The sequence below is a fragment of the Mesoplodon densirostris genome, chromosome 10 (assembly GCF_025265405.1).
Source record: "Mesoplodon densirostris isolate mMesDen1 chromosome 10, mMesDen1 primary haplotype, whole genome shotgun sequence".
Lineage (NCBI taxonomy): Eukaryota > Metazoa > Chordata > Mammalia > Artiodactyla > Ziphiidae > Mesoplodon > Mesoplodon densirostris.
The window spans coordinates 69748095-69772278 of NC_082670.1; the positions used below are offsets into that span (position 1 = coordinate 69748095).

The 24184-nt window shown below is 38.2% G+C and overlaps 1 protein-coding gene across 1 annotated transcript in view; it reads right to left on the bottom strand.

Annotated features, from left to right (window-relative positions):
• SMARCC1 (SWI/SNF related, matrix associated, actin dependent regulator of chromatin subfamily c member 1) overlaps nt 1-24184 on the bottom strand; it is a 182434-nt gene that overhangs the window by 136101 nt on the left and 22149 nt on the right. The window contains exons 3-6 of the mRNA XM_060109245.1: nt 16090-16175; nt 7360-7441; nt 6128-6220; nt 3190-3259 (exon numbers count right to left, since the gene is read on the bottom strand). Coding sequence (XP_059965228.1) covers nt 3190-3259; nt 6128-6220; nt 7360-7441; nt 16090-16175 — 331 coding nt within the window. The remainder of the gene's footprint in view (nt 1-3189; nt 3260-6127; nt 6221-7359; nt 7442-16089; nt 16176-24184) is intronic.

Consider the following 24184-nt stretch of genomic DNA (forward strand, 5'->3'; position numbering starts at 1 on the left):
TATCCCATCCAATGATTAACATACCCACTCACTCAGCAATTTAATTCAGAGCTTCCCAATGGGTCCTGTTCTCTAACCAGTCTCCTTGTATCTGATATCCCAGAAATCAGCTCCCAGGAAAATTTTCCTACTACAGCCACAGTTGCATGCTTCTCTTGACCAAAATCATTAAAATTTGTCTACCCTCTCCCTCATCCACCAAATAAAAACAAGCCTCTTTAAACCAGACACAGGTCCTCTCACCTACCCACTTATTTCCCACTATCTAAGACACACAGCCAAACTTTGCCATTTGCTTTTCCTCAAATTTCATAATTTATTGCCTCTATGCTTTTGCTTAACTTGTACCCCCTTCTAGCATGCCATACTCAAAATATTACTAATATCTTAAATGTCATCTTTTATTTTAAACTTAACTAATCTTCATAAAAGGTATACCGCATTTGCAAGGGTTTTACAACATGGTTTGTAATGTGTTGTGGCTGGTATTGTTATCATCTGCACACTTATCTAAAACAGTACCTGTACAGAGCCCAACACAGAGCTTCGCTGAGAGTCAACATTTACTTGACAGCCAGTTATTCTAAGGTAAATCCTATAGTGTGAAAAATCACATTTTACATTAAAAAATAACTTCCAATATATTAAAATTAAAATTTAAATGCTATCTCCTAATAATTACTCTACTACTGATAGCAATACCAAGCAAGCATTAGTATATAGTAATCGAGGCTGTACTAAACAAAGGAGAAAAACAAAACCAGCATGAATAAGGAATCATTAAGTATCTAGATGTAACAATTACAGTTCACATCTTTTGTTAAAAGGCAATTTTTTTTCAAAAAGTTCACAACCTACATGTTTTATACCAGCCTCATTAGTGAAAAAGAGTCAGCCAGAAACAGAAGGCTATCATAAACAGCTATTCACCACCTCCATCTAGTGGATACCAATTGCTATTACCTAACAGGATAAAATCTGAGAAACCACCAATTAAACACTGAAGGCAGAGTGAAGTTTCACATTTTATAAAAGCATCGTAATCATAGAGCTAAAATTATGACTGTTACAAATAAAATCAAGCTTTCAGCATCAAAACTGATGATGAAAAGAGATAATACTATAAAACTCTTAGAAGACAGTTATAAAACTTCATGACACTGGATTACGCAATAGTTCCTTAGATTTGACACCAAACACACAAACAAGCAAGCAATCAACCAACCAACCAACCTAACCTCTTACAACTGTTTGTAATATCTGTTGGATCTGTAGTGATGTCCCCCTTCCATTCTTGACATTATTCTTTCTCTTTTTCTCGTTTATTTGCAGCACGACTTTAACAGCCTTATTAGTTTTTTCTAAGAACCATTTCTGAGATTGCTGGTCACCTTGCTATTGTATATTTTCTACTTCATAAAGTTTTGCACTTACCTTTACTATTTATTTCCTTCTTCCTTTAGGTTTAACTTGCTGCTGTTTTCTAATTTACTGAGATAAATTTCTTATGGACCATTGATTTTTCAGTCTTTCTTTTTTCCTAATATATGCATTTAAAGATATAAATTTCCCTCTGGGCACAGCTTCAGCTGCATCCTACAAAATTTAATGTTCTCACACTTTATTATTCACTTCATAATTATTCAGCTCCAAAGATATTCTATTTCCATTGTAATTTCTTCTTTGACCCAAGGATTATATGGCAATATATTTCTTAATTTTCAAGCATCAGGGATTATCTCGTAATCTTTTTGTTACTGACTTCTAGCAAAACTGCACTGGTCAGGAAAAAACATTAGCCATTCAAATCTGATATAATTTGGCTTCTTATATAGGTGTCCTACATGGATATGTTGTGCTTACAAGAAGACTTGATCCCTATAAGAGATCTATTTCTCAATCTAAATTAATTAACCTTGTTAGTTAATTCACAGTTTGTTTCCCAACTTTCCAACCCTTGAAAGAATGGTTAGCACAAATCAGTTTCCATAGATCTAATGAACTCTGGCCAATGACAAAATCAACTTTTATGATAGCACAGCTGAAGATCAGAATCTGAACCAATATAAATTCACCAAACTAAAATATTGCTGAAGGCTTTCCTAGTGGCGCAGTGGTTAAGAATCCGCCTGCCGGGCTTCCCTGGTGGTGCAGTGGTTGAGAGTCCGCCTGCCGATGCAGGGGATGTGGGTTCGTGCCCCAGTCAGGGAAGATCCCACATGCCACGGAGTGGCTGGGCCCGTGAGCCATGGCCGCTGAGCCTGTGCCCCGCAATGGGAGAGGCCACAACAACGAGAGGCCCGCGTACCGGGGGAAAAAAAAAAAAAAAAATCCGCCTGCCAATGCAGCAGACATGGGCTCGAGCCCTGGTCTGGGAAGATCCCACATGCCACAGAGCAACTAAGCCCATGTACCACAACTGCTAAGCCTGTGCTCTAGAGTCCACAAGCCACAACTACTGAAGCCCACGCACCTAGAGCCTGTGCTCCACAACAAGAGTAGCCACCGCAATGAGAAGCCCACACACCTCAACGACTAGTAGCTCCCCCTCCCCGCAACTAGAGAAAGCCCACGCACAGCAACGAAGACCCAACACAGCCAAAAATAAATTAATTAATTTTAAAAAAAAGAACAACAATTCAATCCAAAGTAGGCAGCAGAAAGGAAATAAAAGATCAGAGTGGCAATCAAATAGAAAAGAGCAAAGCATTAGAGAAATTCAATGAAACCAAGAGCTGGTTGCCTGAGACCAATAAAAAATAAATAATATTAATTAATTAATTTAAAAAATATTGCTGAGGTGCCCTGTTTAGACAGTCAGTAAGCCAATCTTCCCAAGAGATGTTCTTCTGTCTTGCAATTTCTCTTAATTTTCAGAACACAAGAGATATAGCGAACATAAACATAGTTAACATATAATGTATAAGGCTTGCCTAGACTTAACACCCAGATAATGATTACCAACAAAGAAATAAGTCTAATGATCAGAAAACTGGACATCACAGAATTAGTTTGCTAAGCCTAATGCAGCAAAAAAAACCTATAAATTTAAATCATCTATGATATTTATTTAATATTTAAAAGTCTCTTATTTTTTTAAAGCTGGTTATATTATTTAAACCTCTGCTAATATAATTTAAAATCTAGTGAAGTATCAGTTTATCAGTTCATAACCAAAAACTAACTTACCATCCTCTTGTGAGGAAGGGTATGGATAAATGTGGTGGGAAGCTTTTGACTTCTCATCAGTAAATGTCCCCTGGAAAGCAAATGAAGAAGTAATGTAAAAATAAAACATATGGCAAACAAACTATGAGACGTCTCACCAGATGCAAACTGCCTATGAATTATAAAGGCATTATTCTACTTTTTATATTTTTTTGAGAGCAGTATTTTAAAACTATAATATTTTCATTATTTTTAGTCAAGGAAAGGGATGGTGATTAACAAGAAAAAACAAAAATAAATTATCCAGACACAGTTTACATCATTGCATAGGAAAATAATACAAATACCTCTTTGCTAATTTTCTTTGTTGTTTTTTTAAAGACTTCTTTTGATGTGGACCATTTTTTTTAATCTTTATTGAATTTTTTACAATATTGCTTCTGTTTTTTATGTTTTGGTTTTTTGGCCGCGAGGCATGTGGGATCTTAGCTCCCAGAACCAGGCATCGATCCCATACCCCCTGCACAGAAGGCAAAGTCTCAACCACTGGACCGCCAGGGAAGTTCCCAGCTAATTCTCTTTGTATCTCTCTCTCTCTCTCTCTGGCTAACCTTATCAGTAATTTGAATACCTCCAACTAATTCTGAAAGTTACTCCAAAGTCATCACAAATTATCAATATTACTTGAAGTAAATCAATGCAAGTTTATGGCCATGAGACATAACCTAGGGCTACATACATACAGGATGGACATTTGACTTCACTCTAGCATGTATGTGTCTGTTGTTTTAAGTCAATGTTAGAATGCTAAAGTCAAGTTCTAGCTAGGCCACAGCTATAATACTACATACAGTCTAGAACATGACTTGGAAGTCATTCAGACACAAAAGTGCTCATTCTAGAGACCATAAGAATGATGAGAAGTCTTAAAATCAGATGTAAGTAGCACATTAACATATTACCTAATTTTTGTCTTTGACAATGAATATTTACTAAATACTACAATTAGAAAAACATAATAATGCTATTTTCAGCTGCAAGAAAACTCTGAGTTCTTATATTTAGGGCTATCTAAAGATTAAGAAAATAAATAAATAAATAAAGATGAAGTAGCTACCAAATAAGGCAAGGAATTCTTAATCACTAGAAGTGTTTGAGCACACTTTTAACAGCCAGAGGAGTGGCTGAAAAGGGGATGTCAACATCTAATGTGCGAGGCAACAGTCAGAAGAGCACACTGTTGAGGACTTTGGCCTCTGGAGTCCACCAGACAGGCCTGGGTTTGCACCTTAGCTCCACCATATACTACTTAACATGACATGGGCCAAGTATCTAATTTTTTTGTGCTTCAGTGTCTTCTGTGAAATAGAGTGGTAACAATAAAACCTATTTCACAAGAATTTTGTTAGGACTAAGTTAACAGACATAATGAGCTAACAACAGTGACAGGCAGACTGTAAGTGCTCAATCAATGGAGTTATTAATGCATTTTAAATGCTTGAGCAAACGCCTGATCATCAGTATTCAATAATGGTATTATTATTAGCTTTTAGGATCTCTTCCCTAACATTCTATGAAACCGGGAAGATCTTTATATCTCACTGGAGGTTATCCCTAGAAAATAAGAAGTATGACAGCGATAAACGTTCAGTATAAATTGTAGGAAAATACATAAACTTTTCTCAGGATGATTTGGTAGCAATAACAGTATATAATTTCAGCTTGAAATCAACAACCAGCCTGTTAACTTGTTCCACTTATGCCCTCTAACATTCCACCTGTAATTAAGCTATACTTGACAGTCACTCCAATAAAGAGATAGTCTAAAAGAGAAAAGGTTAAGTGATTTGTTCAAAGTCATGTGCTAGTAAAAAAAAAAAAAAAAAAGGAAGTGGACTTCAGACTGCTTGAACTGAAGGCACAATCCTATTACCCTTCTCTTTGGTACAGATGTTATACACAGAAAAAAGACCGTACTAAATCTCCAATTTTAAAAAGTACTGGGTTGGCCAAAAAGTTAGTTCGGGTTTTTCCATACCATCTTACCAAAAACCCGAATGAACTTATTGGCCAACCCAATATTAGAAATATTTGCTTTGAGAACTTGGAAGATATTTTACTAAATGCTAAAACATAATTCAACCAGCAATTTCTCTTGCAGCAGAAAAAAGACAGATATTTCATGAGGCTTCTCAACTAATTCTAAGAATTGGTAAAACTGTCATTCAAATGATATTTCAAAAAACTATCTTCTGAGTATCCTCAGCTACTTTACCATGACAAAAGTTTGCTTACAGTTTAGCCACATATGTAGTCACAGACCTACACATGCATAAATATGCAAGGTCTTCGCCTAAAATGAAGTTAGAGAAAGGAGGTGAAGATGACAGAATATAGCACTGGTACATGTAAACCAAGACAAGGCAAGCTTATGGGGAAAACAGAATTTTCCAGTCAGTTTTTCAAAGCTACAAATATAAATACAATACATATAACGGGGGGAGGCAGGTTTACTTGAGGTAATATTTGATCTCCTCCTACCAAGAACTGTGTCACCAGCTCTCACTCTGTTTGACTTTATAATTATGGTGATGCACAGTATGCTGGTCTCTTTAACTCTACATAAACATATTTCATAGTAAGACTATGATGAATCCATACCAACGACTTTATTAAATGCTACTCTAGGATACACACATGTATCAAATCATCACACTCTACACCTTAAATTTACACAATGTTATGTGTCAATTATATCTCAATAATGCTAGGGGGAAAATGCTATTCTAGGCTAAGAACTGGAGGTGAGTGGAGAGAAAAGAAAACTTGGTACTGTAAGAACCAAAAGAGAGAAAACTTTCACTTAATGTATATATATACAGATATCAAAAGGTATTATAGCTGAGATTCACAAGAAATTTATACTACACAAGGCTTCTGAAGTGATCATGTATATTACCTGATGTCGTTTGATTATATCTTTCAATTTGTTAGCCAACTTCAGATCAATGTCTGGAATGAGGTAGATGTTGGGTCTGGTCAGACAATTGCTCTGAGGATAAAAGAACAGATTTTGAAATTCTTTTGGTTTTGAAATAATGTCACATTATTTATGCATTTACCCTAATGGCAAAAGTTGGCACTCAAAGCCATACTGCTTAAAATAGGAAGACGTACTTTGGTAGAGAATGTAAAAGTCTTATTTCAATATAAAACCTAGGTGTTCAGCAGGCCACTTAATGCCATTCCCAGACCCCTTCTCTGCAGCTAGGTACACCTGCACAAAACACTGCTGAGAATCGTGACCTGGAGAAATTCATTATCTTTTTCATTAAGGTACCATACTGATAAATTAATCCCCGTAGTCAATTTACCTGAACTTACCTTAACAGTCTAAGTCTAATGTAGCATTTTCACCTAACCTGAGAAGTGGAGGTTGGGGGAGAATACATGGGGAGGGATGCCCATTTTGGCTCATCATCTAAGTTACTTAAAATATCAGAACTGTGGATTATAGCTCTTTTCCCCCATTTCTAATCTTATAAATAGCAATGATTAAAACATGCATATTAACTCCCCAAACTATCATCAAAAATCAACCAAAAAACAAAAACCACTCAGTTATTTCTCCAAGTTAATAGTCTGTGAGACAAGTTTCAGGCATTAAGTTAATGATAATACCTAGCAGAATTGCCAGCTGCCTCTCCCCACGAAGGTTATTCAGTGATCACTAAAAATTACCTATCAATAAAAACACTAAGAAAGAAAAGAAGAAAATTAAGTGTTCTCTTCTCCAGGTTATAATCTAGTTGGGGAAATAAGATTTATATTTATGGTACAACCATGAAACAAATCCAAAACAAAACAAAGAAAATGACTGTATACACAAGGGACTATCAGGATGAGAGAATACTTATATTAAATATGAAAGATTCAAATAATGGATTAGGTGAAATTAATAAAGAAAAATATCATAGATTATTTTACCAAAAGTTTAAGAAAAAATATTCTATAAATGACAAGTTTTAGTCATTCTTTGTAGCTCTCATCTCCCAAAACCCACAAAAATAATATAACAATAGATTTCAGAAAACTTTCCTTCCTTTGATCTTTTGGCAATCTAATAAAGCCAATCTTAGAACTGAAAGTACACTAAAGGAAAAAAAATTTAATAATCTAACTTTGAGTTACCTGCACCAATGTTTTTTCAATGTTCATAAACATTTCAACATTACGATCCATTCGGGATGGATTCTGTAGATCAAACCTCCGCCTGTAAGAGAAGAAAATCATCAGTTAATTTGTCTCCCACCTTAAACAAAAGTGAAAACTTAGTTTTAATATCCAATGCAAATGAGTTGGAAAGATTTGGAAATTAAAATAGCACTCTACAAAATGTATGATATTCTCTCAGCAGTATAAGAAATCAGTGTCAACACCTTCATAAAACATTAAATTTTATGACATTAAGATCTACTCCAGTCAAAATGATCTACCAATTCCAAGAAGCATCCCCTGTTTTCCTTAAACCTAAGATATTTTACATCACACAGTAGTCCACAGATCCAAAGACAATGAACTACTATACCATTCTTCAAGTATATGGAAAGTCTATCTACATATGCTTAAAAGTCATCTGTTCAAATTCAACAATGCCTGTAATTCTCTTAGAGCCTACTATTGTCCCAAATGTGGTAAAATTCATCTATTTACCTTTATTTGAAATCCTTCCTCAATGTCTCTTTATCTAAGTACTCAAGCATAACATGGGGGTGTTGTCTTTGCCTATTCTTAGTCATTTCCATAGGGTTAAATCTTTACAAATCTGAATGCTTCTTTCCTCATGATTTTTTATTCAACATTTACTTTACTTTTGTTCCATTTTAATTCCAGGGAGAGGAGTATAACTTAGTGATTGAGAGTGTTGGCTGTGAAGTCAAACTGCTATGGGTTCTAATCCTGATCCCATCCTTATGTAGTCTTGAGTGAATTACTGATCCAAGGATCAATTTCTTCATGAGTACAATGGGCCCTAAGGGTTTTTGTGAAGGTTAAATGAAGTATATATGTTAAGAGCTTACCAGAGTGCTTATGCTTAATCTGTTAGTAAGTGATCAATAAATGTTAATCATGGTCATAACTTTTTTTTAAAATCATTACTACCATGCACTAACTAGGATTAAGCAGTTTGAGTCCAGAGCTCATGCTCTTAATCCTCAGGTCATCCTGTTTTATCCTGCAGATGCTCCCCACACCTCCAACATTTCTAACTCTGCAGCCTTTCTAGAATGTCACCACCCACTCAATGGGCTTGATACTATCACTTCCAGAATCAGTCCTCAAGTCTCTTCCTCTATGAAGCTATTGCTGTCTTCCTTCATGTTACTAATACATCATGTGCACCTGCTGTTACAGCCCCAGTCATTTTGCTGGTAAGACATTGCATTAGATGCCTTGAGCACAAGGACCAGGTTTTCTGACCTATACAGCCCTGTGGATAATGGAATGTGTGGCTTTATTCTGACCAAGGTCTAATATTTATTTATTATGACTTTTTCATTACTGTGCTAAGACTGAAACATTTCCTAAAGTAATGCCAATTAAGAAACTAAGCAGGGCTTCCCTGGTGGCGCAGTGGTTGGGAGTCTGCCTGCCGATGCAGGGGACACGGGTTCAAGCCCTGGTCTGGGAAGATCCCGCATGCCGCGGAGCGACTGGGCCGGTGGGCCACAATTGCTGAGCCTGCGCGTCTGGAGCCTGTGCTCCGCAACGGGAGAGGCCGCGATAGTGGGAGACCCGCGCACCGCAATGAAGAGTGGCTCCCGCTTGCCACAACTAGAGAAAGCCCTCGCACAGAAACGAAGACCCAACACAGCCATAAATAAATAAATAAATAAATTAATTAAAAAAAAAAAAAAAGAAACTAAGCAAAGTGTCCACTAAAGCACAGATACAGGTAATTCAGAATAGGACTAGTTAGATTTTAAAATAACATTTATAGATAAGAGGGACCTCCATCCCAGATAACTGTATCTTGATTTATCCTTGGTACACAGAACTTTTCCTTAAATCTCACCACCACCACCCCCCTTTATTTTTTTAAGTTTTTGAGTATCCTCCTTCCCTAACCTCTTTTGAGGAAGGGGTAGGTCAGAAATTCCAAGCAATTTGCATTAACTGGCAAGACAGCAGATTAGCAACCAACTAACCAGGACAACGCTATTACAGCTGACAGCCTTCCATTGGTTCTTTCAGCACAATAAAAGTAGAGACATTTGAGTGTCTCCCCTTTCTAAAGAAGGGGTTGCTCTTTCATGGGCTTCTGATAATACAGGACTAGATCCAGGAATGCATCACTTACAGAACTGCTTACTTAAAGAGTTTACTTACTAGGGCTTCCCTGGTGGCGCAGTGGTTGAGAAACTGCTTGGCGATGCAGGGGACACGGGTTCGTGCCCCAGTCCGGGAAGATCCCACATGCCGCGGAGCAACTAGGCCCGTGAGCCACAACTACTGAGCCTGCGCGTCTGGAGCCTGTGCTCCACAACAAGAGAGGCTACAATAGTGAGAGGCCCGCGCACCGCGATGAAGAGTGGCCCCCGCTTGCCACAACTAGAGAAAGCCCTCGCACAGAAACGAAGACCCAACACAGCCAAAAGTAAAATAAATAAAATTTAAAAAAAAAAGAAGAGTTTACTTACTATGCACAGAGAAACTGCTTCCTTAACAAATGATTCAGATACTGGAGCTGAAGATAATTATCTCTATTAGAAATCTGAGAAATAGTTTGAAAGCAACCATTAAACAAATTAAAATAGGGCTGCGTGGATTTGTCTGCAAATGGAGATTAAAAACTAAATGAATCTGTTAACACAGAAAGAATCAAGAATTCATTCTGCCTTTCCAATTGCTGAAGAGTAAAGTTCCTCTTTAGAAAAGTATTCCAGCTAATAAATGAAGAAGGAATGACAGAAAAACAGTCTCTAACAAGGAATAATCTGAATAACAGTAAGGATCTATACCTTCACATTAGAATATCTACATTCTAATCTTTTTCAAAATTAGAATACTGTCACCTGGTAAGTTTTACAACTTTAAAGGTAAGATGACTCTAGGCATTGAACATCAACTGTCCATTACAAAAAGAGAAACAACCAGATATTATATGCCTCCAGATGGAGAAACACAACACTGTCTATAAAGTATTGTTGCTAAAAAAAAAAGAAACTGAATCAGACCACACCTCCAGATCTAATTATCACTTTACTAGAAATTAAGAAGATCTAATTATCACTTTACTAGAAATTAAGAAGACTGTGGTAAACGATCTTCTTAGGGATGTATCAGCAAAATCTAGGACATAATACAATTCTACAAGACAAGCTGTTTTTGTAAAAAATAATAATAATTATTTTCGAGGAAAAGAAGAAAGAGAAGGAAAATCAGAAATTTTTAAACAGATTTAAGAGTCATATGAACCAACTGCAACGTATGAATCTTGTTTGGATACTGATTCAAACAAAATATAAAAAATGTTCATGAGATAATCAGGGAAACTTGAACACTAAGTAGATATTTAATAACATTGAAAACTTATTGATAATTTTCTTGGTTATGATAATGGTACTGTTATTATGCTTTTTTAAAATCTAATTTTAGAAATAAATACACAGAGAAGTATTTACAGATGAAATTCTATAAAGCTGAAGATGCATGATTAGACATGGCAGCTCATTATATTATTCTCTCTTCTTTTATGTATAGTTTATATTTTCCATAATAATAAACTAAAATGGTTTCCCAAACAATGATTTGATAACATGACACATTAAAGTTTTCCTCAATCTGCAGTATGCTAGGTAAGCAAAAGTACATATATGAATATTAAGAAAACTTGAAATAAAGAAATCAGGTAAATACAGTATAACCTTTAGTTGAAAGATTTTATTTGACTTATTCTGAAATTACCAAGGGTATCCAAATAAACTTTATTTTTTATAATATAGAAAGATGCTCAAACCTGCCCAAAAGGGAAATGCAAATTAAACTGAAACTGTAAAACCTTTTTTTTGACTCTATCACAGACTGCCAAGATCAAAAGGTGAGGTAATACAAATAAATACAACTATTGGCCAGGGAAAAAGTACACTCTCAATACATTTTGGTAGGACAATAAATTAGTACAATTCTGTTTGAAGATGTTTGGCAATTGTATTATGTTTCTTGTTATTTCAACTTCAGTTGAAATAACAAGAAACAATACAATTATGATTCCATCCGACAATTTCAGAGTGAAGCTAGCACTGGGCAGGCCTCATAGGAGGGCTCTAGAAAAGGGGAAAAAAAAAATTGAAAGAGATATTATTACCCTAAGACCTACAGAGAGAGACCACATATGAACACATTTTCTTTCTTTCTGACTTAAAACTTTGGGCCATTTAGGCTGTAAATATAAGCTCTCCATTGAGGGTTTATTAATTAATTAATAAGTCTTCTGCTTTAGTTTCCTCTGGTAATCTGCTGGGCAATGTCTTGCAGCAGCCTTTCAATCTAAGACAATACCTACTGTCTGTCAAAAAGGCCTTATTAGCTGTATTGCTCTAAATTCGCTACCTCTTGTTAATATAGTTAGAGATGTTCTCTCCTCATCCTCAGACATGCATAAAAAAGTCTGAATAAAACTAATCAATAATGAATCCTAGGGCTTCCCTGGTGGCGCAGTGGTTGAGAGTCTGCCTGCCGATGCAGGGGACACGGGTTTATGCCCCAGTCTGGGAGGATCCCACATACCGCGGAGCGGCTGGGCCCGTGAGCCATGGCCGCTGAGCCTGCGCATCTGGAGCCTGTGCTCCGCAACGGGAGAGGCCACAACAGTGAGAGGCCCGTGTACCGCAAAAAAAAAAAATAATAATAATGAATCCTAGCGAATGAGTTTTAACTCCTGGGAAAGCGGTGTAAAGGGCCTCAGAAGCAAACTTCTAAAAGGCAAAACAAAAATGCACTGAGCTGGGGGCAAGGCAAATAGCAACAGTACAGCAAACAGTTGCATGGGAGGTGACCAAAGTTGGCCTCGAGTGTAAGGGGCTTTGTTTAATGAGGCTAAGCTATAAAAGTCTGAAGACCATCACCAGTAAGAGGTCTAGTATGCTGCATCCCAAAAGAATGGTACACAGCCTAGATATAAGAGACTGGAAATAGGTAGTCCCATATGGGAAGAAGAGGGAGGTCTACTGTACAAAAGTGGACTAAAAAATTATATCCCACTAGGTAAGTGACTTTGAGGATAAGGAAATTGGTTTGAACCCTTGCGCGGAGCGCTCTCTCTCTCTCTATATATATATGTGTGTGTGTGTAAATATATATATATATTTTTTTAATTAAAAAGCTAGATGACTAACAGAAAACAGTGTTTTAAACTATGCTATCAAAATGGATAATTCTTCACAAGTTAAAAGATCTAAACCATGTTTTCATTTAAATGACAACCTGACTAACCAGCATTTCTCAGTGTGTGGTCTTAGGATCATCTAGAGTGCTTCTTGAAAATGCAGATTCTGTTTTCATGCCAAGCTTAGTAGATGACACTCTATGTTCATAAAGCCCAGTAATTTATATTTTTAACAAGGACTCCAAGTGATGCCTAAAAGTTGAAAGCCACTGCCAGAGACTTTCTGTGGTAAAAACTGAAACAAAGGGCTTCCCTGGTGGCGCAGTGGTTGAGAGTTCGCCTGCCAATGCAGGGGACACGGGTTCGTGCCCTGGTCCAGGAAGATCCCACATGCCACGGAGCAGCTAGGCCCGTGAGCCATGGCCACTGAGTCTGCGTGTCCGGAGCCTGTGCTCCGCAACAGGAGAGGCCACAACAGTGAGAGGCCCGCATACCACGAAAAAAAAAACTGAAACAAAATATTTTAATCTGAAGGAGACTTTGAAGAAGGAAATAAAAGTTGAACAATCAAGTCTTAAGGTAGAAAGAAAAGTGTCATTCTAACTTAAACAAAAAGGTCTGACCTTGTCTGTAAGAAATAAGTGTCAGTAGCAAATAGTGTTATACGGAAAAATAAAAGGTTACTTCTCATATTAAGACAAATCCTAGGGACTTCCCTGGTGGTCCAGTGGGTAAGACTACATGCTCCCAACGCAGGGGGCCTGGGTTCGATCCCTGGTCAGGTAACTAGATCCCACATGCATGCCGCAACCATGAAGTCCACATGCTGCAACTAAGAAGTCCGCATACCACAACTAAAGATCCCACATACCGCAACAAAGATCCCGCGTGCCACAACTAAGACCTAGTGCAGCCAAATAATTTTTTTAAAAAAAGACTAATCCTAAAATTTATGTTCATTGAACCTAGTTTACCACTGCCAAGCAAAACTAATAAAATACAAAATATTTTCATTCAATAATCTCTTTGAATGGCACTGACTATGATTACAACATATAGCAACCTGTTTAGAACTGTAAGAAAATAAACAAGGTCCTAATCACTCTACAAGAGGGCACTGACATTTACTTTTCTGTTACTGGGTTGAACGTGGTTGCATTTAATCTCTCCTTCAGGAAATGTTTTTGGATTTCCACAGTACGTCAAAACCATCCTTCTTGGTGTCCCTCGGTTATATATAACTACACTTGAAAAACTACAAATAAGGGCTTCCCTGGTGGCGCAGCGGCTAAGAATCCACCTGCCAATGCAGTGGACACGGGCTTGAGCCCTGATTTGGGAAGATCCCACATGCCACGGAGCAACTAAGCCTGTGCGCCACGACTACTGAGCCTGCACTCTAGAGCCCGTGAGCCACAACTACTGAAGCCCACGCACCTAGAGCCCATGCTCTGCAACAAGAGAAGCCACCCAAATGAGAAGCCCACACACACGCAACAAAGAGTAGCCCCCACTCACCTCAACTAGAGCAAAGCGTGCGGGCAACAACGAAGACCCGACACAGCCAAAAATAAATAAATAAAATAAATAAATTTATTAAAAAAGAAAAGAAAAAAAAACACTACAAACAAGACATTCCTTTTTTTTAAACACTATTTAGAGACATCCAGAAAGATCAAAGTCAAACACACTAATTCTGGAATCTTTTTTTAAATAAATTTATTTATTTTATTTATTTATTTTTGGCTGCATTGGGTCTTTGTTCCTGCACCGGCGCTTTCTCTCATCACGGCGAGAGGGGGCTACTCTTCGTTGCAGTACACGGACTTCTCACTGCAGTGGCTTCTCTTGTTGCAGAGCACGGGCTCTAGGCATGAAGGCTTCAGTAGCTGTGGCATGTGGGCTCAGTACTTGTGTCTCGCGGGCTCTAGAGTGCAGGCTCAGTAGTTGCAGCGCATGGGTTTGGTTGCTCCACGGCATGTGGGGCCTTCCCAGACCAGGGCTTGAACCTGTGTCCCCTGCACTGGCAGGCGGATTCTTAACCGCTGTGCCACCAGGGGAGTCCCTCTAATTCTGGACTCTTAATCTGTACTGTCTATTCACAAATATACCAATAATTACCAGGTGTTCCCACTCAACCTCATATACATGACACTCCATCCTGACATCACTGGAACCTAAGAGGAAGCAGGAAGTAAGTAAGAAAGCAGAAACAAAAAGAAACAACAGGAAAAGAGAATGGCCATAATGAGGAAACCAACAAACTTTGGAGCTACACTGTGAGGTTTGACTGGAAAACAAAGGTTCAGAACAGTATGTTGGGCGTGGGGCAAGTCAGAAGCAGTATCAAGATGATAGCCCACTGTTCAGATGTCGAAATGGGTGGGAAATTACTAAAACATGCACTGTTGGAACATAAGTGATCCACTCACTGCAAGTGTATAAGTCACAGGAGATGGGGAAGGTGTGTACTGCCAATTGGTGTATAATTGTACTGGAAAGAGGATAATTCTGGTACAATCTGAGAAGAAAACTTTTACTCCTCATTCCTCTTAAAGTCTCTAACTCTATCCTTGACTTCTTTTTTGGCCCCATTTTTTTTTTTTTTTTGCGGTATGCGGGCCTCTCACTGTTGTGGCCTCTCCCGTTGTGGAGCACAGGCTCCGGACGCGCAGGCTCAGCGGCCATGGCTCACGGGCCCAGCCGCTCCGCGGCATATGGGATCCTCCCAGACCGGGGCACGAACCCGTATCCCCTGCATCGGCAGGTGGACTCTCAACCACTGCGCCACCAGGGAGGCCCCCCATTTTTAATTTAAAGACGATTTATTTTACATATCCTTCTAAACCATCTTAAATCTTTTCAGATAAAAATATTTCACTGTACTGGCACACAAAGCGAGTTACACAATGACTTAGGAAAAGACATTTCACTTTGACACTCTGTCCTCAAGAGTCCAGGTCGGACTTGGAAGAGATACAAGCTGAACAAGAAAACCAGTAAAAAGTTCCAACTGGGAAACCAGAGCGAGGGTACAAACCATATATGAGAGTACCCAGACATGCTGTCAATCCTAGATCAGGGAATACTCTGGCAAGAGCTGCAACAGCAGAGCTGAAAACAGAACTGAAAAACAGAAGGCTACCCTCTGATAACAACAAACTCTCATGCTCGTTTAATCAATAAAACAATTTATAATGTGTCTTCCAGCATATTGTAATACACATTTATGTATTTCACAGTGAGCCTACCTTCCAATTTGCTAATAATGCACATTCATCTATTATCTACATACAACCATATATGAAAAATAACTTGCATAATAACTGCAACATTTGTTTGATATTTTTCTTGGATGTAGACAAAAAGTAAATTAGGGCTCTAGATAAAAGACAACATACTTTGGATATTAATCATAACGTGCTTATAGAATTCTCTAACACCACACAAAGGAGGAACAGGTTTAACATTGAAAAACTTCAATACAAAAACTTCAATAACAGCAAAACATGCAAATAAATACAAAAACTTACCATCCCTGTTCATTTTTATATTTGTAAGCAGCCCCAAGAATGTGACACAAGGTGCCTCCAGCTTTGAAATCCATGAAACATTTTGCCTAAAAAATGATACAAGTTACACATGAGAAAAATCAAAGTTCTGACAACATTACTCATGTCTGAATTCTAAGCTTAACAAACTCAAAGTTATAAACAACTTCTAATTTAATAACCTCCTTAAATACTTCTGGAACAAACTGAGGTACAAAGAAATTTTTCTAATTTTCTTTAGAAAATTTTCTTTAAGTAAACAGTCTATGAAAAACAGGATTTACAAAATATACATCAAACTGTTTCAGCAGAAAACATTAAATGGACAAAATACTGATATACCACCAACTCCACTGGTAAATTTAAGATCTGATTTTTAAAATGTACAATAAGAAATATTAGGCCGGGCTTCCCTGGTGGCGCAGTGGTTAAGAATCTGCCTGCCAATGAAGGGGACATGGGTTTGAGCCCTGGTCTGGGAAGATCCCACATGCCACGGAGCAACTAAGCCCGCGAGCCACAACTACCAAGCCCACGAGCCTAGAGCCCGTGCTCTGCAACAAAAGAAGCCACTGCAATGAGAAGCCTGCGCACTGCAACGAAGAGTAGCCCCCCGCTTGCCGCAACTAGAGAAAGCCTGCGCACAGTAACAGAGACCCAACACAGCCAAAAATAAAATAAATAAAATAAATTTATTTTTTAAAAAATTAGGCCAACATAGGGCTTCCCTGGTGGCGCAGTGGTTGAGAGTCCGCCTGCCGATACAGGGGACACGGGATCGTGCCCCAGTCCAGGAGGATCCCACATGCTGCGGAGCGGCTGGGCCCGTGAGCCATGGCCGCTGAGCCTGCGCATCCAGAGCCTGTGCTCCACAACAGAAGAGGTCACAACAGTGAGAGGCCCGCATACCGCAAAACAAAACAAAAAAAAATTAGGCCAACATAACTGATGAACATAGATGTAAAAATCCTCAACAAAATACTAGCAAACCACATCCAACAGTACATTAAAAGGATCATACGCCATGATCAAGTGGGATTTATCCCAGAAACACAAGGATTTTTCAATATCTGCAAATCAATCAACGTGATACACCATAACAAACTGAAGGATAAAAACCATATGATCACAACAGATGAAGAAAAAGCTTTTGATTAAATTCAACATCCATTTCTGATAAAAACCCTCCAGAGGGTTTCCCTGGTGGCGCAGTGGTTGAGAGTCCGCCTGCCGATGCAGGAGACATGGGTTTATGCCCCGGTCTGGGAAGATACCACATGCCGCGGAGCGGCTGGGCCCGTGAGCCATGGCCACTGAGCCTGCGCGTCCGGAGCCTGCTGCTCCGCAACAGGAGAGGCCACAACAGTGAGAGGCCCGCGTACCGTTTAACAACAACAACAAAAAAAACCCTCCAGAAAGTGGGCACAGAGATAATATATCTCAACATAACAAAGGCCATATATGACAGACCCATAGCTAACATCATACTCAATGGTGAAAAGCTGAAAGCATTCCCTCTAAGATCAGGAACGAGACAAGGATGCCCACTCTCACCACTTTTCTGCAACATAGTTTTGGAAGCCCTAGACACAGCAATCAGAGAAGTAAAAGAAATAAAAGGAATCCAAATTGGAAAGGAAGAAGTAAAACTGTCACTGTTTGCAGATGACATAATACTATACATAAAAAATCCTAAAGACATTACCAGAAAACTATTAAAGCTAATCAATGACTTCGGTAAAGTTGCAGAATACAAAATTAATATACAGAAATCTGTTGCATTTCTATACATTAACAAAAAAAGATCAGGAAGAGAAATTAAGGGAACAACCCTATTTATTACCATCACATCAAAAAGAGTAAAATACCTAAGAATAAACCTACCTAAAGAGGCAAAAGACCCGTACTCTGAAAATTGTAAGATGGTAATGAAACAAACTGAGGATGACACAAGCAGATGGAAAGATATACCATGTTCCTGGATTGGAAAAATCAATATTGTCAAAATGACCATACAAGGCAATCTACAGTTTCAATGCAATCCCTATCAAATTACCAATGACATTTTTCACAGAACTGAAACAAAAAACTTTTTTATTTGCATGGAAACACAAAAGACCCTAAATAGCTAAAACAATCTTGAGAAAGAAGAATGGAGCTGGAAGAATCACGCTTTCTGACTTCAGATTATACTACAATGCTACAATAATCAAAACAGTATGGTACTGACACAAAAACAGACACACAGATCAATGGAACAGGACGGAAAGCCCAGAAATAAACTCACGCACTTATGGTCAATTAATCTATGACAAAGGAGGCAAGAATATACAATGGAGAAAAGACAGTCTCTTCAATAAGTGGTGCTGGGAAAACTGGATAGCTACATGTAAAAGAATGAAATTAGAACATTCTATAATACCACATACAAAAATAAACTCAAAATGGATTAAAGACCTAAATGTAACACCAGATGCTATAAAATGCCTAAAGGAAAACATAGACAGAACACTCTTTGACTTAAATCACAGCAATATTTTTTGGATCCATCTCCTAGAGTAATGGAAACAAAAGCAAAAATAAACAAATGGGACCTAATTAAACTTAAAAGCTTTTGCACAGCAAAGGAAACCATAAACGAAATGAAAAGACAACCTATGGAATGGGAGAAAATATTTGCAAACAATGTGACTCAAGCAAGGGATTAATTTCCAGAATATAAAACAGCTCATGCAGCTCAAACAACCCAATCAAAAAATGGGTAGAGAATCTCAATAGCCATTTCTCTGAAGAAGACATACACATGGCCAACAGGAATATGAAAAGATGCTCAACATCACAAATTATTAGAGAAATGCAAATCAAAACTAAAATGAGCTATCACCTCACACCAGTCTGAATGGCCACCATCAAAAAGTCTACAAAGAGGGACTTCCCTGGTGGTGCAGTGGTTAAGAATCAGCCTGCCAATGCAGGGGACCTGGGTTCAATCCCTGGTCCAGGAAGATCCTACATGCCGCGGAGCAACTAAGCCCGTGCGCCACAATTACTGAGCCTGTCTGTGCTCTAGAGCCCGCGAGCTGCAAGTACTGAGCCCACGTGCTGCAAATACTGCCGTGTACCTAGAGCCTGTGAAGAGAAGCCACTGCAATGAGAAGCCCACACACCACAACAAAGAGTAGCCCCCGGCTCGCCACAACTAGAGAAAGCCGATGCGCAGCAACAAATACCCAATGCAGCCAAAAATAAATAATAAATAAATAATTTATTTTAGAAAGAAAAGAAAAAAGAAGTCTACAAACAATAAATGCTGGAGAGGGTGTGGAGAAAAGGGAACCTTCCTATGCTGTTCGTGGGAATATAAATCGGGGCAGCCGCTATTGAGAATAGTAAGGAGGTTCCTTAAAAAATTAAAAATAGATCTACTATATGATTTAACAATCCCACTACTGGGCATATACCCAGAGAAAACTCTAATTTGAAAAGATACATGCATCCCAATGTTCACAGCAGCACTATTTACAATAGCCAAGACATGGAAGCAACCTAAATGTCCATCAACAGTTGAATGGATAAAGAAGATGTGGTGTATACACACACAAACACACACAAAACTGGATAACACTCAGCCAGAAAGAAGAATGAAATAATGCCTTTTGGAGCTACATGGATGGACTTAGAGATTATCATACTAAGTGAAGTAAGTCACACTGAGAAAGACAAATGTCGTATGATATCACATAGGTGGAATCTTAAAAATGACACAAATGGGGAATTCCCTAGTGGTCCAGTGGTTAGTGCAGGGGGCATGGGTTCGATCCCTGGTCAGGGAATTAAGATCCTCCGTGCCACGTGGTGCAGCCAAAAAATTAAAGAAAAATATTTTAAAAATAAAAATAAAAAGCATTTTTAGGGGCTTCCCTGGTGGTGCAGTGGTTTAGCATCTGCCTGCCAATGCAGGGGACACGGGTTCGAGCCCTGGTCTGGGAAGATCCGACATGCCGCGGAGCAACTAAGCCCGTGCGCCACAGCTACTGAGCCTGCGCGTCCGGAACCTGTGCTCCGCAACAAGAGAGGCCGCGACAGTGAGAGGCCCGCGCACCGCGATGAAGAGTGGCCCCCGCTCACCGCAACTAGAGGAAGCCCTCGCCCAGAAACGAAGACCCAACGCAGCCAAAAATAAATAAATAAATTTATTTTTTAAAAAAAGCATTTTTAAAAACGATACAAATGAACTTATTCACAAAACAGAAACAGACTCACAGACATAGAAAACAAACATATGGTTACCAAAGGGGAAGGGGGGAAAGATGAATTGAAAATTTGGGATTAACAGCTACACAGTACGATGTGTAAAATAGGTAAACAACAAGGACCTACTGTATAGCACAGGGAATCATATTCAGTATCTTGTAATAACCTATAATGGAAAAGAATCTGAAAAAAAATGTATGTATGTATAACTGAATCACTTTGCTGTACACCTGAAACACTGTAATCAACTATACTTCAATAAAAAAAAAAAACTTTTTTCTTTTATAGTATAGTATGGACTATATATGGACTATAATAGTATGGACAAAATACTGATATACTACAAAACTCTGCTGGTAAATTTAAAATTTGATTTTTAAAATGTGGAAAAATCCAGTAACACACAATTTCCAATATGGTTCTCCTGTTGAATAAGAAATATTAGTATATATTAGGGTTTTTTTTCCAATTTAGGTTCCTGACATTAAATTTTAGAAAAATTATAACTGAACTCTTATTTTAATGACCACTGAAACACGGTATAACTATATTTAACTATGCATTTAAGTTATAGCTAAAATCTGTGCAACAATTTAAAAAAGATTTGCACTTTATGGATTATAAAAGCAGAGCTCAAATAAATCAAATGCTGAATGACTTCCATATTTTGGAAGTAAAAATTTAATATAAATGTGATCATCAAATAGGCTAATAAGATAAAGTGTTAGGAACTTCCCTGGTGGTCCAGTGGTTAAGAATCCACCTTCCAATGCAGGGGACGCGGGTTCAATCCTTCATCGGGGAACTAACATCCCACGTGCCGCGGGGCAACTAAGCCCACATGCCACAAGTACTGAGCGCACGTGCCTCAACGAGAGAGCCCACGTGCCACAAACTACAGAGCCCACGCACTCTAGAAACCACATGCCACAACTAGAGAGAAGCCCACACGCCACAAAGAGCCCGCACTACAACGAAAGATCCTGCATGCTGCAACGAAGACCCCGCATGCTGCAACTAAGACCCGACAGCCAAAAAGATAAAGAAAATAAATAAATTAAATAAATATAAAACAGTAAAAAAAAAAATAAAAAAAGATTAAGTGTTAAAAATATACCATTCAGGGCTTCCCTGGTGGCACAGTGGTTGAGAGTCCGCCTGCCGATGCAGGGGACACGGGTTCGTGCCCTGATCCGGGAAGATCCCACATGCCGCGGAGCGGCTAGGCCCGTGAGCCATGGCCGCTAAGCCTGCGCGTCCGGAGCCTGTGCTCCGCAACAGGAGAGGCCACAACAGTGAGAGGCCCACGTACCACACACACACACACACACACACACACACACACACACAAAATATATATATATATATATATATGTATATATATATATATATATATATATATATACCATTCATTTATTCCTTTGAAAACTATTATTACAAAATCATATAATGTAAAAAAACATGATATCAAATATTAAGAGAGACAAAAAACAGAATGGTGGTTGGTAGGGTCTGGAGAGAGACAGGAATGGAAGTTATTGTTTCACAGGTACAGAGTTTTCAATTTACGAAAATGACAAAGTTCTGGTGATGGATAGTAGTAACAGTTACACAACAATGTAAATGTACTTAATGCCACTGAACTATACACTTAAAAATGACTAAAATGGTAAATTCTGTTATGTTTATTTTACTACAGTTAAAAATAAATAAATAGCATGTTTTAAAATAAGAAATATTAAGAATCACTAAGATGAGCTCTTCCAAATTAAACAGACAAGTAAGCCTCACAGATCAGTGTGGTTATCTCGTTGCTTTTTAAACATTACATGGGTTTCTGAGTTCCTAATTTTTTGCCCAACACTATTCCTGGTACATTTCAAAAGCTGCATTACATATTCTAAACAAAAGCATCTGGGTGCAAGTCTTATCACTGACAACTTGTTATTTATCTGAGAAAATGTATAAAACATTACAATTTCGTAGTGTTGGCACTTAAACTAGAATAATGTGCTAAGGTACCTACTAGAGTAGAATGAGACTTAGTTCTCCTACTAATCCGTCTCTGAACTGCCCAGAGATTGAGATAAAATGTTCTCGCCAACCACATGGGCATATCACTATTGCACACATGCACAACACTCGCAGCGTAATACAGAAATGACTGGTTTATAGATTTATCTGTTATTCAAACTCCTTGAGGACAGGAATAGTGTCTTATTCAAATCTTTAACATCAATATTCAGCAGAGTACCTGACAATGTAGGTAATCCATAAAAATTTTCTCAACAGTTCTACTGTACTAAAATCATTTAAAAATTCAGATCCAAGCTACTGAGAAATATATGTTGAGCAGATCACAATAAAACATCTCTACATGTAATTTAAGGTTATAGTCAATTTCTAGACAGATTAATTTGAGAAATTAAAATATTATCAGATATATGCTTAAGACAGACAAAATAACTTCTATCAACAACTATAGGGACAAGTGATGAATGAAGAGGTAGAAAACTGAGACCTTCAATTTTCTAATGGTAAGATCTGAATAAACGGAAAGAGGGAGACTCACAGACCTGTCAAGGGTACTAGTTCTAGTAATAAAGTGCAATAAGAAAAACATTCTTAAAGATGTGGCAGAAGAAACAAAAGAACAAATAGGGACCTCGCCATACATCAAGGATTCTTAGAGCTTTCATGGAAATGGATTTGGGGTTCTGGTCCTCCTGACAAGCTCAGTATCAGTATCACCCACATAGAAGTGTAGTAGACCAGAGTCAGGGGATGGAAAGCTGGAGGCAGAGACAAGAGACTTCTCAGGGACACCCACTGGCTCCTGACTGTACTTCCTCATTCAATCCTCATCCCAACTACACTCACCCTGAACAGGGTCTGCTCAAGCTGCCGCTGGATGTGGTTCAAATATCAGAGCTCAAGTTCTTAAACATTCTCTGAAGAAGCCAGATTGTTAAGAGTAAATTCCTCTTGATTAGTACTGAAAAACCTAAAAATTAATAGGGTACCGAAACTTGAGCCTTCCAGAGCCAGCAACGGCAGCCTGCCTTTGGTGAGTTATCTAAGCAGCTGCATACCCCAATTAGAGACTCTGGGGGTCAGGGACAGCTCTAACAGGCTGCTTCTATTCCCAGTTGTGTGACCACACTGCTTTTGATAAGCTGCTACATCTCTGACTAAATTGGAAATTTAATCTAATCTTATTCTGGATGTATATAAAGTGGTCTCATCCTACCTATTTATACAGCCCACTTAAAATTCTGCTGGGCTGAGTAAACCTTAAAAAAGATAAACCTAACTGAAATACTTAAAAGTGCTTTAACCTTGTGCCGTAGTGTCCTTATTTCTTTATTTTTTGACTTATTCATTAAAGACAAGGTAGTGCCAACGTGCAGTAAAAAGGACGACAATGGTATACGTTTGTGTGAGGAGAATATACACATTTATAATGCCTTGTTTGGGTCTATTAATCAATGAACGACTGCGCCAGAAAGCGGATGTGTGGAAGTGAATAAAGGAGCAGAAACTGAACATGAGCCAGAAACCAAGAATGTTAACAGAAGATCACAGTCATCTTCATAAATTGAAAAAACCTATCACTTAGAGTCCAGAATTCTTTTACCTCACAAAGTACAAAGACACTAAACATTCCATAAGTTTCTTTATGTATTTTAACTGCTTTGAGTTAAAACAATGCTTTCTAGAAACATTTCCCAAGTTTATTAATAAAAGAAATGATAATAGTGTTATAATTATCACCTCTAATCATAGGTAATCACTGGTGTAGTATTCTTATTCTTGAGGAGAA